We start from the raw sequence: 18,369 nt of genomic DNA, 5'->3' as shown, positions 1-18,369 counted from the left end.
CTATTGACTTGTCTTCAAGTACACTAATCCTGTTTTCTGATATATCTAATTTGTTATTAAGCCATTCATTGAGTTCTTTAGTTCAGACACTACATTTTTCAATTTTAGAATGTTCACTTGTTTTATATATATTCATATTCTCTGGTGTTTCTCTATCTTTCATCTGTTTTCAAGAATTATTTTTCCTTTTTTCTTAAACATATTAAATACATGGTTAATATGAACTTGCAAGGTTCTTACCTACTAACTCCAAGTTCTGGATCACTTCTGGATCTGTTTCTATATTATGATTTGTTTTGTTTTTGTTAGTATATGGTCATAGTGTCCTGTCTTATATGCACCTAATTTTTGATTGATGGTATATAGGACACTTCATAATTAAAAATAAAAAACCTATTGACAATGCTATTTACCAACTGAAAAAATCCACATTTTCCTCTGCTAGGCAGCTGGAGAGTAGTGATCTGATCACTTCCATTTAACCAGAGATTGAGTTGAATTAAGACTGCCTTATAATTTTGTTAAGATTCATTTTACCTCTAATTTGTCCCTATCTTATGGTAAAGACATTCAAGGTTTAAACTGACGCCTGGCAGGTCTTTAGTAGACTACAGAAAATTCCACCATGCTTTTGAAAGGTTTCTGGCTTAGATTTTTGTCCCTTATCCTGTGCAACTTCAGAACTGGGACTCCAGGCCCACTGAACTGCCAAAAGCTATACTGGTCACTCTGTCCCCATAAGTGACCCTTATCAGAGGCCAAACCTAGATTCCTCTAATGTTGAAGTGAACAACTTTTTTCTGTAAAGGACCAGAGAGTATTTTAGGCTTTTTAGCCATACAGTCTCTGTCAAAACTACTCAACTCTGCCATTATAGCATGAAAGCAGCTATGGACAATACGTAAATGAATGAAGGAATAAATATGGTTGTTTTCCAATGAAACTTTATTTACAAAAACAGACAGCTGGACAGATTTGGCCAATGGGCTGTAGTTTGCCAATTTCTGTTCCTGTTGCACTGAAAATCAGTAAGTGTACCCAATGGGAAAAGTAACTATAAATTATGTGTCAATTCACTACCATCCCCATAACTGTCATCCCTCAGCTGGTATGTTCCTTGGGAGCTCTCACCCTTAAGATCTTTATCTTCTTCAAATTACAAAACTAATAAATTCAGCTCTAGTTTTCAAGAGGTTTCCTGCTTAGCAGTTAGGTTTACCTTAGTTTCAGAACATGAGAGAAATATTTTGAAAGGGAAACTGGTTTTGTGATTGAGTGACAACTGTGTCACTCTAGCCTCAAACAATCACCAAAAATTCTGGTTTCTCTATCCACAAGCAATGACCCACTTCCTGGACCAAACTCAGATTCTCAATTTCTGTCCTACTCCGCAAATCAGTAAATTAACCCAGTGGAAAGTGGCTACACATCTTCAGCTCACCTCTGAGAAGTTTTCCCAAATCTAGATTTTTAGCTTCTTGGTTCTCATTGCTTCTGTACTTCTCTGATGTCCTTAAAAATATTATTTTTGCCTGATTTTTCTAGTTGTTCTTGGTGGGATCATAAGCCTGTTGTGAATTACTTCATCCTATCCAAAATCAGAAACTGTATATACTACTTTTGATGTTTAATATTTTCATTATTACTCATTTCTGTTTTTTTAATTTACATTGATATTTTATTTATTCTAAGAATTACTCAAAGTATGTTTTAGAATTTCTACACATATATATTTTAAACAGTTCTCTTTTTTTTATTGATTGTAACAATTCTATGGTGATTAAAAAAAAGTTCCATAAGATTCCAATACTTTGTAGTTTTAAGATGTGCATTTTTGGCCAACTATGGGTCAACTTTTTAAAATATTACATTTGGGGGGTGCGCCTGGGTGACTCAGATGGCTAAGCGTCTGATTCTTGGTTTCAGCTCAGATGATGACCTCACAGTTCGTGGGTTCAAGCCCTGCATCAGGTTCTGTGCTGACAATGCAGAGCCTACTTGGGATTCTTTCTCTTCTTTCTGCCCCTCCCACACTCATACTGTCTCTGTCTCTCTCAAAAAAAAAAAATTATATTTGGGATTCAGAAGAATGTTTGCTAATTGCTGAATCTATCAGATCAAGCTTGTTAATCATGTTGCTCATATCTTTAATTTTAAAAACTTGGGGGGAAATCATTTGTCATTTTCAAAAAAAAAAATTCTTATAATGTGATGTTGAAATCTTTGTCTACAATGGTGAATTTATGAAATTCAAGTATGTAAATTAAAAAAATATAGTTATGTTATTAAGTAACTGAGTTAACATGCTTTTAAACTTTCTAATGAGTTAAACTTTTATTTTCTTTTTAATTTTTTTTTTTAACGTTTATTTATTTTTGAGACAGAGAGAGACAGAGCATGAATGGGGGAGGGTCAGAGAGAGGGAGACACAGAATCCGAAACAGGCTCCAGGTTCTGAGCTGTCAGCACAGAGCCTGACGCGGGGCTCAAACTCACGGACCGCGAGATCATGACCTGAGCCGAAGTCGGCCGCTTAACCGACTGAGCCACCCAGGCGCCCCGATAATGAGTTAAACTTTTAATCATTAGTTACCCTCTTTATGCTTCCTAATGCCTTTTCCTTAAGTCTATTTGTCCAATATTAATACAGTCATATAAGCTTTTTTTCCTTAGCAGTTGCCTGGTTATCCTTTTATTGTTAGCTATTTAATGTCATTATGTTTTATGTCTGTAGTTAGATTTCTTTTTATCCTAATATGATGATCTGTTTGGTTTTTGTGTTTTTTTAATGTTTATTTATTTTTGAGAGAGAGAGACAGCGTGAGCAGGGGAGGGGCAGAGAGAAAGGAAGACACAGAATCTGAAACAGGCTCCAGGCTCTAGCTGTTGGCACAGAGCCTGGTGCAGAGCTTGAACTCATGAACTGTGAGATCACGACCTAAGCCGAAGACAGATGTTTAACTGAATGAAGAAACCTGGGCGTCCCTGGTAATCTCTTTTTTTAAAATTAATTTAAATTAAAAAACAAAAATTAATTAAAATTGAGTAAAATTAATTTATTTAAATTTATTGTTATAAGCAAACATAATCATAATTACTTATCTTCTTAGTTTGTAATTTCTATTTTTTTTTTTTGCCTTTTCTTGTTTCACATTCACTTCTTTGTGGCCCCCACATTGATTTTTTTTTAATTCCATTTTTTTTCTCCTGTATCATTTTTATCTTATTTCCTCTATTTCTATTAATTTAGTGGTCATTCTCAAAATGTAAAATGCATACATAACTTGCTGTCTAAAGCTATTAAAACTTAACACTCTTCTCCCCCTCAAAAAAACCTCAAAATACTTTAAAACCACCTCCTCTCCTTCTTATGTATTATTGTTATTAAATACACTAGTGCTTCAATTTATCTTACTTCCCCAATTATCATCATCACTGTTATCATAATTGTAAAACATACTCAATTTTTTGTTAAATTAACTACCATTTTACTACCGCTCAGACCTCTTTCCCAGCTCCTTTGCCTTTTTCAAGAAGTATATCTCCTTTAGACATTGTTTAAGTAAGGTGTATTGATTTAAAATACTCAGCTTTTGCATGTTTGAAAATGTCCTTATTTTTTGTTCATTCTTTAACCATAGTTTAGTTGTATAATCAATTTTAAGCTGAGTTATTTCCTTAAACTTAACTACCCACAAACAGACTCACAGTTTTTTCTCCTCTCACAGAAAGCCATTCTAACTCAGAACTCTAGATTTCTATATCAATAATTATCATTTAGGGAGCCTGGCCTTCCACATTTACTTACCCCTTGGATTTTAGCTCCTTACATGTTTTCCTCCAACAGATTTTCCTATTACTGAGGAAAGTGGAGCTTCCTATTGGGAACCACTGTTCAGCAATGGGCTCTCATAAATACTTTCTGCCTCACAGATAGATAGAAAGGCCTGCAGCAAAATAAAGCATGGTTCCTTGTAAAAGCATTTTTGAATTATGGTGTGTCTGGACATGTCATGGGTTGGCTTTAGGAGAGGGACCCAACTCATCCATATTCTTTTCATAGTAAGTTTAAGTAAACATAGTAGGGAGACAAAGGGTCTGAACTTGTTGCCAAACGCCTAGCAAGTTGCATGTTTGGAACACAAGCTGCAACTACCTAGAAACAGTGTACATTGTACAAAACTGAACCTGTGCAGCACTCCCAATGAATAAGGGGATGCCACCAGTTCTGGTTCAATCTAGAAAAAGCCAGAAACGCCATTTATCAAACTGTGTTGTTTCCATTTAACTACTTTCTTGGTAGCTCAGCTATGTATTTAAAAGTGTGTATGGGAGGGGGGCTGTTTGTCTGTTTTGTAATTTACAGCACATCTAGGTATTTCATAACAGAATTTTTTTCCCCCATAAAAATGCAGTCAGCAACAATGCTGAAAATGAAGTCAATTGATTGTTCTTTAACTTCAAACCACCTCTCTAACTCATTTATATTCATTTCTTATTTTTGGAAAAGTGGTATGTATCTAATTCTGAATATTACAGGGTATTCTTTTATTGAGAAATGTTTCCTTCTGATGAAATTTCAAACTATGAATGCCAAAGGCCATTAAAGTCAAGTTGCGTTTTTACATCTAAGGTATCAATGGGATTTCTCATATTCAGAGCCAACTTACTGGCAACTTTCATGTACTCTTTATTACTAGAAGTTACCTAATTTCTAGATATTCAAGGTTTTATTATGTCCAATTTTCAACAAATGAGAAAGAAAAAACTACTCTTAACACTAAAATCATACAAGATATATTTTAATCATTTCTGTGACTTAGAAGACTTATTACAGTGTTTTTGCATAATAGAGAGAAATCATTATGAACATTAGTTACTTTTTAAAGCATAAGTTAAGCTCTCTCTATCATTAGATACAAAGATTTAAAGGTATATATCATGTTTATACAAAGCAATTAGTACAGTCACAACTCCTTGTATTGCAAGCAACAGAAGCTGAGGGTAGAATTTCTAAGCCACAGATTACTTACACTCATGATCTATGCCTCACCATAGAGCTCATTATTACCTGCTTCAGTACCTTACAGCAAAGTGCAAAAGACTGTCCTACAGCATGCAGTCTTTGAATCAACTAACAGAAATCTAAAATACTGTGTTCCTACTCCATCTCTCACTATACTTATGTTTAATATACATATATTTGGTATAAAAGTAAACGCTTAAAAAATCATATATACTAATTTTAGTACAACCCAGTTTAAACTGCCTACCAAGTGTCTGAATCTCTGACTGACAGTGTTGTTCAGACCCACTAAACTAGCCCACTACTACTCAGTGTGATCCAAACTAATTCTCAGCCAGCATCCACACTTACTACTATCATGTGACAAATTCATGTATTCTGAGATCATATCCTTTGAATTGTCATTTCATTAATTTTCATTTGTTTATCACTTTAGATAAATCATATTAGAAAACATCAATTAACATTAGAAGCTGATCCCATAAGATGAAGAACAAAGAAAGGCTCTTAATATCAAAGTTAAAATGAGGTTGATCAATCTTACAGAAAAAAAATCTGTAACAATATGCATGCTTTCCTTAGTATAGGTACTTTCAGAATAATATGTAAAAATTTTATAGAATTAAAGAAAGGACAAGTCTGGAATATTATTGAGTATAACAAGAACTTTGTATAACTGAATCTCAAACAAAGATGGAGAATGACAGAACTAGTCAATGTTGCATAGATTAAAGTTATTTGCAGCTCAAATAAAAATTACTAATAAATGTTTGTTTCATGAAGAAACAATATGTTCCCTTTCTCACATAAATATTTAATAACTATACTACCAAGACATAGTCAAAATCAAACATGTTTTCAATTTCCTGATTTTTATTTTTATGACAAAATTAATTTTAAAAGAAGCATTTTTAATTACTTGTTACCTTGTAGAAATTTATCTATTACACTTATAGAAAAATATACTTTAAATAGTATTTATTATATCAATTTAATGAAAACTCACATAAATGATTTTACTTGCGGTTTTTAGGTACGGTTTTCAAATTATCATGACATTTCTAATTATCATTAATTACCCCTGGGAGAATCATAATATTCTAATAATTTTATAGCCACACCCCAAAATTGATGTCAATAATGAAGGATATTGCTGGCAAAGAACTCATGACCCTGTTCTTTACCAGGTTTATTCCCCCCCACACACACACACAATAAAACCTATATAGTTTCACACTAACAATGCCATATTGAAATGAGTGTCCTAAGAGACTGATAGGCTACAACAATAAGCTAATATTTACAAGATAATTACTGCTAAGATTAAAACACAATGAAATTAGCAGAAAGCCTGAAATAGAGTTTAAAAAAAATCAACTACATGAGTAAGTATGGAAAGGCCAAACTAACAATAATTCCTGTCAATGAGCAACATGTGAGGCATGGCTGATAAAAATGTAAACCAAACTATATAAACAGTGCTACAGAGTATACCAAAAAAGATGGTAACACTCCCACTGTATCTTTTGTACTGGAGGAGAGACGTCAGTATGGCTGCCATGAGTTTTACTTGGCATGCTCTTAAAAAAGGTATTGATGGGGCAGCTGGGTGGCTCAGTCAGTTAAGTGTCCGACTTCGGCTCAGGTCAAGACTTCATGGTTCATGAGTTTGAGCCCCGCATCAGGCTCTGTGCTGACAGCTTGGAGCTTGGAGCCTGCTTAGGATTCTGTGTCTCCCTCTTTCCCTCCCCCTCCTCAGCTCATTCTCTGTTTCTCTCTCAAAAATAAATAAACATTAAAAAAAAAAGGCACTGATAAAGTTGCTCATTTTTATATATATTATCCCTAATCCTCACAATAACTCTGAAGGGAGAGAGTAGATCACCCTTTAAGAGATAAAAATATCTGAGTTTCAGAGAGATTAAGTAATGTACCTGAAGGCAAAAGCAGAGAATTAAACCAGAATTTGAATGCAAGTCCATTCACCTCCATACTCTTTCTACTGCATCAGATTGCCTTAAAGGTTCCTTCTAGCACTAGGATGTACAATTTAGCAACACTTCATCTGTAGAATACTTGAAAACCAGGTAACAAGGCATACCATGATTTCAATAAAAACAGCAATTTCTGAAATGGGACTACAGATTTATATTACTAATATAAATGTCTTCTGCCTCTTGCTTTACCTACTAGTTACAACCCTGAAGTGTTATATATAAATCAACTTTAAAAGTATTGAATCCAAAAACAAATAATCCAGTGAAGAAATGGGCAGAAAACATGAATAGACATTTCTCTAAAGAAGACATCCAGATGGCCAACAGACACATGAAAAGATGCTCAACATCGCTCCTCATCAGGGAAATACAAATCAAAACCACACTCAGATATCACCTCACGCCAGTCAGAGTGGCCAAATGAACAAATCAGGAGACTATAGATGCTGGAGAGGATGTGGAGAAACAGGAACCCTCTTGCACTGTTGGTGGGAATGCAAACTGGTGCAGCCACTCTGGAAAACAGTGTGGAGTTTCCTCAAAAAATTAAAAATAGACCTACCCTATGACCCAGCAGTAGCACTGCTAGGAATTTACCCAAGGGATACAAGAGTGCTGGTGCATAGGGGCACTTGTACCCCAATGTTTACAGCAGCACTCTCAACAATAGCCAAATTATGGAAAGAGCCTAAATGTCCATCAACTGATGAATGGATAAAGAAATTGTGGTTTATATACACAATGGAGTACTACGTGGCAACGAGAAAGAATGAAATATGGCCCTTTGTAGCAACATGGATAGAACTGGAGAGTGTTATGCTAAGTGAAATAAGCCATACAGAGAAAGACAGATACCATATGGTTTCACTCTTATGTGGATCCTGAGAAACTTAACAAAAGACCATGGGGGAGAGGAAGGAAAAAAAAAAAGAGGTTAGAGTGGGAGAGCACCAAAGCATAAGAGACTCTCAAAAACTGAAAACAAACTGAGGGTTGATGGGGGGTGGGAGGGAGGGGAGGGTGGGTGATGGGTATTGAGGAGGGCACCTTTTGGGACGAGCACTGGGTGTTGTATGGAAACCAATTTGACAATAAATTTCACATATTAAAAACAACAACAACAAAAATAGTATTGAATCCAGGGGTGCCTAGGTGGCTCAGTCAGTTAAGTGTCCTACTTCAGCTCAGGTCATGATCTCATGGTGAATCTGTGCCCTGTGTCAGACTCTGTGTTGACAGCTCAGCTTGGATGGAGCCTCCTTCGGATTCTGTGTCTCCATCTCTCTCTTCCCTTCCCTTGCTCATGCTCTGGCTCTCTCTCAAAAATAAACATATATTTTAAAAAATATTAAATCCAGAAAGGCCTGGGTGGCTCAGTTGGTTAAATGTCCGACTTCAGCTCAGGTCATGATATCAAAGTTCTTGAGTTCAAGACCCACACTGGGCTCTGTGCTGACAGCTCAGACCCTGGAGCCTGCTTCAGATTCTGTGTTTCTCTCTCTCTCTCTCTCTCTCTCTCTGTCCCTTCCCCCTCATGCTCTATCTCTCTTAAAAATAAACATTAAAAAAAATCATAAAAATATTGAATCCAGTTTTCCCCACTGACAAATTATAAATGAAAACTGCTATCTCTATTACTAATTAATCACAAATAATCTTCACACACCTTAAGATTTTTATGAACCTTCAATTTCTTAAGTATTTAATAATATGCTAAAATATGCCAGAAGAGTAGCAATTCAAAAAGATTTTGTATTTACCTATTTTTTAAAAATTCCATATTATTACATTTATTAAAGCAAAACAACTTACATATAGAGAAAAGTTTTTATCATCCTTTTTTAAACTGAAAATTCAACATGAAAAGTCTTTTTCTCCTGTCACTGGTCTGAAGAAACAAATATCACAATTTATTTGAAGATACAACCTACCTCTTCAGCATTAAAAAAAAAAAAAAAAAAAGTGTTCCATATGTACAAACATGTAATTCTACTGCCATCTTCTGGTTAAACACAATTTCCCAATTCTTTGTAGTACTCCAAATAAGAAACTTCCAGATATAAAAATAAGTACTGTCTAGTACTAGATTAATAAAAGAAAAATAGATAATTTTTGCAAGTGGCCAAAATATGTCATAAATGGAATTCTAGCAGTTTTTATTGGTATATGTGATATGTTCTGTCAGTAATGTTGAACAATTATTAAGCACTTTACTATATTTGAGCTCAGAACCAAGAGCTCAAAGGAAAATAAAAATTAAGTCTCTTAATAAACTTATAAAATGAAGTTATTATTCCCATTGACAGGTAAGGGAGCTGAGAATTGAAGAAGTCATGTGGTTTGTCTAAGGTACACAGCTAGTAAAAGGCAGAGGCTCTAAAGTCAGGAGCTGACTGATTCTAATGATGTGTCTTTTATTATGCTATGATATCCTCCATAATGTCAGATAACAGACATTAAGTTGATTTAACTAAAGCTTAATTCACTGGAATTGAGCAACAAAATATCATCATTTGTAAGGAGACCAAGTGAGTCACAGAACATAGAATCAAAGAGTCAAACCTTAAAGTTCACACAATCTACTTTCCCATATAATTCAGAACTTAATTGCTCAATAGTTTAAGTTCTAATGTTCTATTTTATAAAAAATACCATATCATTTTTAGCTTTATTTTCAATTTACAACTTTTAGTTCTATATATTTCACATTTAAATTAAAACTAACTTTGCTTTGATCAGTTTTAAAAATTAGTAACACTACTTGGAAATTAGTATCCCTAGGAAACATAATATTTACTAATTTCTACTCAGGAAAATTTTTTTAAAAATTTCTTTTACGTTCATTTATTTTTGAGAGAGACAGAGCGTGAGCAGGGGAGGGGCAGAGAGAGAGGGAGACACAGAATCTGAAGCAGGCTCCAGGCTCTGAGCTGTCAGCACAGAGCCCAGATGTAGGGTTCAAATTCACGAATGTGAGATCATGACCTGAGCTGAAGTTGGAAGCTTAACCTACTGAGCTACCCAGGTACCCCAGGGAAGTTTTACTTATACAAAGGGATATAATACTATATTCTGCTATATGCTATTTACATACACTGATTTCTTGAAAGTCATAAACCATCTCAGTGAATGTTTTTGTTTAATTGTAGGTAGTGAATTAAACTGCTTTAAAAAACCTGCCCATAAAATTATCAACACATTTGAAACTATAACAATAAACTATAACAATAAAAACTTTAATGAATGCAACTGACAAGGCTAATTATCAGTTTTGTCTTTATAAATCAAATAATCACATCTAATTTATGCTCTCAAATTCCACTTTAATAAGTTCCTGAATGACTATAGTTACTAACAGTTACAAATAACAATATAAAATAAATGGCCAAATAAGATGCTCAGGATAATACAGAATTATATTGGTGACTAAATTAATCACTTAAAAAAGCACAGTAGTATGTAGAATAGTGGAGGAGAAATCCTATCAATTATCGCTTGAATGACATTGGTGAATCTCTGGTTCATAAACTTTCATAATCATTTTATAATCTACCATGAGCAACATTCAGTGAAGTATTTCATCACAAAGTTTCATATTTCTCAGTCTATTTTGTCCAACTCCAAAACAGATGTTTCTACTAAATATGTATACTTAAATTTTTATTTGATTTCCTAGTAAACACTATAGAGACTAGAATTCATATACTCAATGATATAAGAAATTCTATAGTAGGTCCTTTACATTTCCATATAAATTGTGGAATCAGTTTGTAAATCTCTACAAAAAAAGCCTGCTGGGATTTTGATTGGGTTTGAGTTGATCAACATTTAGATTCAGTGAGACCCCAGAATATAGTCACAATATAAACATTTACTGCACTTCCATAGTTGAGTAACAAATAAAGTATAAACTTTTAAAATATCACTTAAAACAGCATCAAAACCAAAAATAGCTAGGAATAAATTTAATAAAAAGTGTAGAGGACACCTACAGAGAAAACTTAAGCAATGCAGACATTATAGGAAAATTATAGAAATTATAGGAATTCTAAATAAATGTAGAGATATGTTCATGAACCAGAGGATTCAATATTGTTAAGGTATCCATACTCATCAAATTAACATGGAGTCGATCCAAACCCAATCAAAATCTCAGCGTTTTTTTCTTTGTTTTGTTTTGTTTTTATAAATTGACAAACTGATTCTAAAGTTTATATGGAAACACAAAGGATCTAGAATAGTCAAAATAACCTTGAAAAACTGATTTGTAGGGTTTATACACACTAATGTCAAAACTTACTATAAAGCTAAAATAATCAACATAGTATAATGCTGTTATGTGTAAACAGATATATAGTTCAAGACAACAGAATAGAGTCTAGAAATAGACCCACATATATGGTGGTCATGTGATTTTTTACAAAAGTGCCAACATAATCCAATAAGGTTTCAATCTTTTCAATACACAGTGCTGGAATAACTAGGTATCCATATGGAAAAAAAATGAACCTCAAACCCTACTTACCACTATACTCTAAACTTAAAAGTAAATCATAGCTTAATAAAAGCTAAAACTATAAAACTCCTAGAAGAAAATAAAGGAAAGTCTTTGTGACCTTGTGTGAGATAAAGAATCCTTGCACAAAGGACATTAAGCATAAAGAAAATATTGATAGATGAACTTCATCAACATTAAATCTCCTACTTTTCAACAGACATTAAGGATAGGAGAGGCAAGCCAAAGACTAAGAAAAATATTTGCAGTACATATACCTGACAAAGAACTAGTATCTAAAATGTATAAAGGAATCTTATAATTAAGAAGAAAGCAAACCCAATTTTTCAAAAATGAGCAAAGGCTTGAATAGATGTTTCATGAAAAATGAATTAACAAGCACATGAAATAATGCTGAACATCCTCAGTCATCAGTGATATACAAAGTAAAATCATAATGGTATTACTACACACCTACTGGAAGAGCTAAAATTAAATAGATAATACCACATATAATTAAGAATATTGAACTACTTTTGTGGGAATGCAAAACAGTATAGTGATGGCGCTCCTGAGTGGCTCAGACGGTTAAGCATCTGACTTTGGCTCAGGTCAAGATGTCACAGTCTGTGAGTTAAGTGCAGAACCCGCTTGGGATCCCCTGTGCCCCCTCTTTCTGCCCCTTCTCCTCCCCCATTTGCAATGGCATGTGTGTGCTCTCTCTCTCAAAAATAAATAGACATTAAAAAAATGTTTTTAATGGTACAGTGACTAATGGAAAATAGTTCAGAAGTTTCTCACAAAGTTAAACCTACATTTTATATGAACCAACAAACCTACTCTTGAGTGTTTATTCAAGTAAAATGAAAACTTATGTTTGTATGTAACTGTTTACAGTGGATTTATAATTGCCAAAAAATGGTGGGCACAAACAAATGTCCTTCGGTTGGTGAATGGATAACCTGCATCTCATGCATCTGTAGTTTGTGTTCTTTTTTATTGCTGAGTAGCATATAGCAATAAAAAGAACACAAAACGACTGATACATGTGACAATAGAGATGAATCTGAAATGCATTATGCTAATAAAAGAAGCCAAACTCAAAAGGGTATAAAGTATGATTCCATCTATATGACATTTTGGAAAAGGTAAAACCATGGGGACAGAAAACAGATCAGTGGTTTCCAGGGATACTGGTAAGAGATTGGACAGAAAGGGGCATAAGGAAATTTCTTGTGGTGATGGTTGAGCATGGTGATTATCCAGTTGTATGCATTTGTGAAAATTCCGAACTATATACTAAAAAGGGTGATTTTACTGTAAATAAATTATACCTCAATTTTAAAGACTCAAAACAATTGGACAAACTATAGTTGTACACAACATAAACGAACTCCAAAACATAATGTTAGCAAAAGAATCAAAACATAATGTTTAGGGATACATACTTAGATAATATAAAATGAAAAGCAAGAAAGTAAATTCTGTAAAAGTTAGTAGAGTGGCTAATTTTGATGAGGAGGGAGAGGGCAGAGATTGGGAAGGGCACAAGGGTTGGGAGCTTCCAGTGTACCAGCATTGTTCAATTGTTCCGGTGATTACACGAGTAGTTGTTTTGTGATAATTCACTGAGCTTTCATTTCATTTCATTTCATTTCATTTCATTTATTTTATTATTTTATTTTATTTACTTATTTATTTAGAGCAAGCTAGAGAGGGAGCATGAGTGGAGGAGAGCCAGAGAGAGAGGGGGAGAGAGGATTCCAAGCTGATAGCATGGAGCCCGATGCAGGGTTTGATCCCATGACGTTGGGATGCTGACCTGAGCTGAAAACAAGAGTTGGACATTTAACTGACTGAGCCACCCAGGTATCCCTATATTTTATACCCTTTAAAAAGAAAGCAAGCCAAGTAGTTCAGGGTAAATTACAGGAGAATTATAGGAGAATAAAATAAGAAGATATATTTCTTAGAAGTATAAGGCTTTCCTAGATTCCTATCTTGGCTCTACCATTTGTTTGACCTTAGGCAGGTTTCTTAACCTTTCTCAGCCTCAGTTTACTCATCTACAAAATGAAAAAATGCCTCATGAAGTTATCATGTGGATTAAAAAGAGATTAATATAAATACGCCTCAGGATATCTACCTAGCTCCCAAGACCCTTTTTGGGGGTTCATCTTGTAAACATGAGGTGGTCTCCCAAGCAGCCACGATTTTGTGTTGTATGATCCCACTACTGCCCACCTCGACCCAGGGTGGATATCTGACCCATGCTGGGCTAATCATGAAGCCCTCTGGGGAGCTTAGAATTGGAAATGAGCAACTATATTCTCTGTCTGGGCGTTATCATCAACAGAAGACATACAAATCTCCACAGCAGTGGTGTACACATATTTTATCCCCTACGTGGCCAGAGCAGAAGAGAAAGAAAAGACTAAAACAATGGGGAGATGGAGAGAGTGATGCCTGTGTTTCTGACTGATATCTGGTTCCTGTTTCCACTCCCTTCTGGGGGTCAGTCCTTAGGTACCATAAAACACAGAATATCTATACAACAAATGTCCTTAAAAAAAATGTAGCTCAGGTTGGATTCTATTATTACAACTCAACAGTCCTAGCTAATGTGATCATATAAAGCATGAAGCACATAGAAAGGGCTTAAAATATGATGACTATGGCAGCAACTGTCTGAACTTTGATCTATGTGAGGTGGAGACTTCCTTAACAAGCCCTTGGAAGAAGCCTACTCTGGTGTTCAAAACACAGACTGACCTTGAGGAGGCTGTATCTTACCCTTCTGTTGGAGGTCTGTAAGGAATCTGTAAGAAAACAGTCCTGTCTCAAATTTCCTGCTAAGCCCAAAAAAATTTCAATTGCTGAAGATTGCTTCAAAAAAGAAAGAAATTCTAGTATAATAGGATAAAATTATAACAAAATAGCATTCACCAATAGAATCAAGTGCCTAAATTTAAAGCCTAAAGCAGAAGTCAGACTAGGTGAGTTTTCATCTAACTAACCAGGATAAAAGATGAGCATTTGCAATTAATATTGTCCTGGATTCCATTTTTTCTTGGTCAATGCCTACTGAATTTAGTACTTCTATGTTTTGTAACACTAAAACATGTCTATCTTTTGACATCCACAAGCTGGAGACTATTTTCCCTATACAGTGAGGACACAAAACTGGTATTCTGAGCTAACACGGACTTATTACTAGATTCTAAAAAGTCCAACTCTTTCAGGAGGGCAGGCTATTGTCTCCATACTCATCAAAAGTCAACCTGTGTATACTCAGATGAAGCAGTTTAGAATCAAGTTATATAAGCCACACTTAATGCAGGCAGTCCTTATTTTATATCATTTTTTTACAAATAATTTAATCACATAATTACTAAGACACAAGCAGAAACAAGATGTTGTTACTAACTTTATCATTATACTCAATATCTATTTCAAAAGACACATAACAATAATTTCATACAGCTACTACAGCCAATTTTATGTACTAAGATTCTCCATTATAGCTGTTTACTCTAGTATACTTATATGCAAAATATGAAATATGAATCAATTCTGTTGTTTCCCAGCATGTAGAAAGTAATAACTTAAAAGCATAACTGCCAATTTTAATAACTCACAGTGACTATATTAATATTTTTAACCTAAGATCTGAAAAAATACATACACATCCTAACCCATAATTTCCTTAATAAAATATTTTTTGTGATATCTAACCTCTCATGAATATACTCTTCTCTAAACAAATATCTGATTGCCATTCATATTTATATAAATACTACCTACATACAATGAGATAATATTTGTAGCATCCATTTCAAAATTCCTGACGCATGTTGGAAATTTAATTCTCCTAATTGGGTAACATATACCAATTATCATGAAACCATTTGTACATAATATTCAAAATAAAATTTATTTATAAACACTAGAGGGTGCTGTAATTCAACAATGCCCAGTGCCTGGCTTTGAGGCTCAAAATTTTCTCCTCGATTAAAGATAAATTAAGATAATTTTCAGCACCAACAATTTCTGCTCTTGAACTAATACACAAAGATAATTTATGAGCCAAAATTCCATTCCTCCAAAACATATAATGAGACTTAGTAGATTCCATTGAAATCATTTTTTATTGTATACTTACTGCATATTTAATATTGTGTTAAGTGGAGAAAATAGAAAATTAGTAAAGGAAAAAGTATAAAGATGGTCCTTGCCTTTAGAATGAATTAATGCAATGTTCAGATGGTTAAGAGAAGGTGTGTCTTATAATTTCATAGGCTTAAATTCAAGGAAAATTACAAAATGAATTTGGTAAAAGACATTTCAATTTTAGTTGCTTAGTGTTAAGATATAATTTAGCTGTTTTACAAAAGTAATGTGAAATTTAGTATTTCAAATAAGTAGGGGCACCTGGGTGGCTCAGTCAGTTAAATATCCAACTCTTGATTTCAGCTCAGGTCATGATCTCACAGTTCGTGAGTTCAAGCCCTCCATCAGGCTCTGTGCTGACAGTACAGAGTCTACCTGGGATTCTCTCTATCCCTCTCTCTAAATAAACATTAAAAAAATAAAATAACAAATAAAAATGCTGTAGAATATCATCTGATCTCTTAAAAAATATTTTTAAGCCAATAAGCTATAGGAAATTGGAAAAGACCTAAGGCTTTGAATATCCAAAATAGGAAATAATTAACAATAATATCAATTTTAAATCTTCAAACATTCATTTTGTAATTTTTAAACTTATTCCTAAAACATTCATAAGCTCAATTACAAGTCTTTGAAATTTTCAAAGTTGAGAGTAATTTATGTTGCCAGTTAGCAATCCAGAAAAGTTCTCAGAAGTATAAGTTTCCAATAGACAGCATTAGACAATCACAAATAACAAAGTTAAATGCCTAGTAAAATATATCATCTATATATTTCACTGAGACACTATTAACTGAGACACTGAGTTAACTGAGTCACTATTAACTGAGACACTATTTAATCCTAACAAAGCATTTTTCCTTTGAAAATGTTTACAGGGGAAAAAAAATGAAACGTTATAAATATTTCTAAAGTTCACATACCCCAAGTCAACTCATTTCTCTCAATCTCTCTCTCCGGTCTGTGCGCTCACACACGCATACACACACACCTACACGTGTGTGCAGGCATGTATACTCACCACACACTCACACACCATCCAAGAGAGGGTGTATATCCCTCTCTCTCTCATTCCTTTCCCTAATGAATTGCCAAGAGCCCCCAAATAAATCCAAAACCGTGGCACCTGTTGATGAGACAGTCTCTTCAAATTTACAATAGCTCCAGATAAATTGTTTCAGATTAACATAATGTAACACTAGAGAAAAACCAGAGATATCACTGAACCAGGCTCACAAACCACCCAGACTCTAGGAATCAAAATACATGGCAGAGAGAGAAGTAGCCTTACTGCTGGAGCCCAAAGAAATTCTGAACATGGAAATGATTATTTAAAGTTTGTATTTGGCTCCTATGTTCTTTTGGTGCGAGCTTCCCCTTTTTATGTTTATCTGCCTTGTACCTGCCAGATTCCTTGGGCCCTTATTACACCCAGCTGCCAACTTTCCTATTCAGTGTCACATCATGTAACAAACACTTTCTATTGCAACAGGTGAAAGCATACACACTCATTAGAGTAGTAATGTTTGAAAAGTTCACATACCTGCCCTTTCATGAAGGTTTTCTGAAACCTTTTTTATGCACACCTCCACTAATGAAAAGTAATGGCTCTAAGAAAGTCAGTTACGAGGAAAGTTTTAGTCCTTTTGAGCCAGTCTCAAATTGCTACTATGAACATTGTATTTTGGAGCTAACGACATAATCCTAATCATGATCTTAGCTTCTCCCTAATATTGATAACTTTTGCTCATAAGCTTGAAAACTATAGGGCCTACATAAAGTGAAGAATGGGTAGAAATGTGTAGTTTATTTACAAACACCAACTTTCATTTCTTACTACTATGGAACATCATGTTACGTAAAGATTTATAAGTTGTAAGACTAGTATATTCTAATAAAATAATAATTCAAGATGAATACCTGCTTTCCATGTTTCCTAAATCTGGTTGCAGACGAATAGTCTCTGTTGTAATTTCCACTTTCCGCACACTTCCAAAAAAATCAGTTATCAGGACATTTTTAGGATCCCTTTGAAAAAGATCAGTGCGATGTCCAGGGGTAGATACACATAGACTTTTGGGACAGACCTGAAACTGAAAAAGATATATGTAACAATAAATACACACATATACATACAGCATTTATTAAATCAGTAACACAGTATAGTAGACTGTTCTGTATTTTTAAAGCTCTCCCAACCTGAAGAAGCTACTGATTTTAAAGATTAAAGTTTCATTGCTATGGTAGTACATGACATTCTAAGAAAGCTATACAGACATTAGAACAAGTAATAAAAAGGGAAGCTGGCTAGGGAGGGAAAAAAACATTCAGTTTTTTTGAATCATATGCTACCAAATATATTTTGAACCTTAAATTTACTGAGAACTCACATGTAACACTACAAGAAACATTGTGGGTTTTTTGCAACTACATTCGTCTCAGTGGGGTGCTCTACCAGAATGTTTTATTTTATTATTATTATTTTTTTCTTTTAGAGAGAGAGAAAGTGCAGTGTGGGGGGGGGGGTGGGGAGAAAGAATCTTAAGCAGGCTCCATGCTCAGCTCGTAGACCAACATGTGGCTTGATTCCATGACCCTGGGATCATGATTTGAGCCAAAATCAAGAGTCAGACGCTCAACTGAGTAAGCCATCCAGGAGCCCCCAGAATGGTCTTTCAAAC

At 34.3% G+C, this 18,369-nt stretch overlaps 1 protein-coding gene across 1 annotated transcript in view; it reads right to left on the bottom strand.

The window, feature by feature from the left end:
* PIGK (phosphatidylinositol glycan anchor biosynthesis class K) overlaps positions 1–18,369 on the bottom strand; it is a 122,096-nt gene that overhangs the window by 53,464 nt on the left and 50,263 nt on the right. Inside the window, exon 9 of the mRNA XM_047870596.1 lies at positions 17,609–17,781. Within this exon, the coding sequence (XP_047726552.1) occupies positions 17,609–17,781 (173 nt within the window). The remainder of the gene's footprint in view (positions 1–17,608; positions 17,782–18,369) is intronic.

The sequence above is a fragment of the Prionailurus viverrinus genome, chromosome C1 (genome assembly GCF_022837055.1).
Source record: "Prionailurus viverrinus isolate Anna chromosome C1, UM_Priviv_1.0, whole genome shotgun sequence".
Lineage (NCBI taxonomy): Eukaryota > Metazoa > Chordata > Mammalia > Carnivora > Felidae > Prionailurus > Prionailurus viverrinus.
Note: the sequence above shows the minus strand (reverse complement) of the source record. Positions and strands in the feature narration are given on the sequence as shown.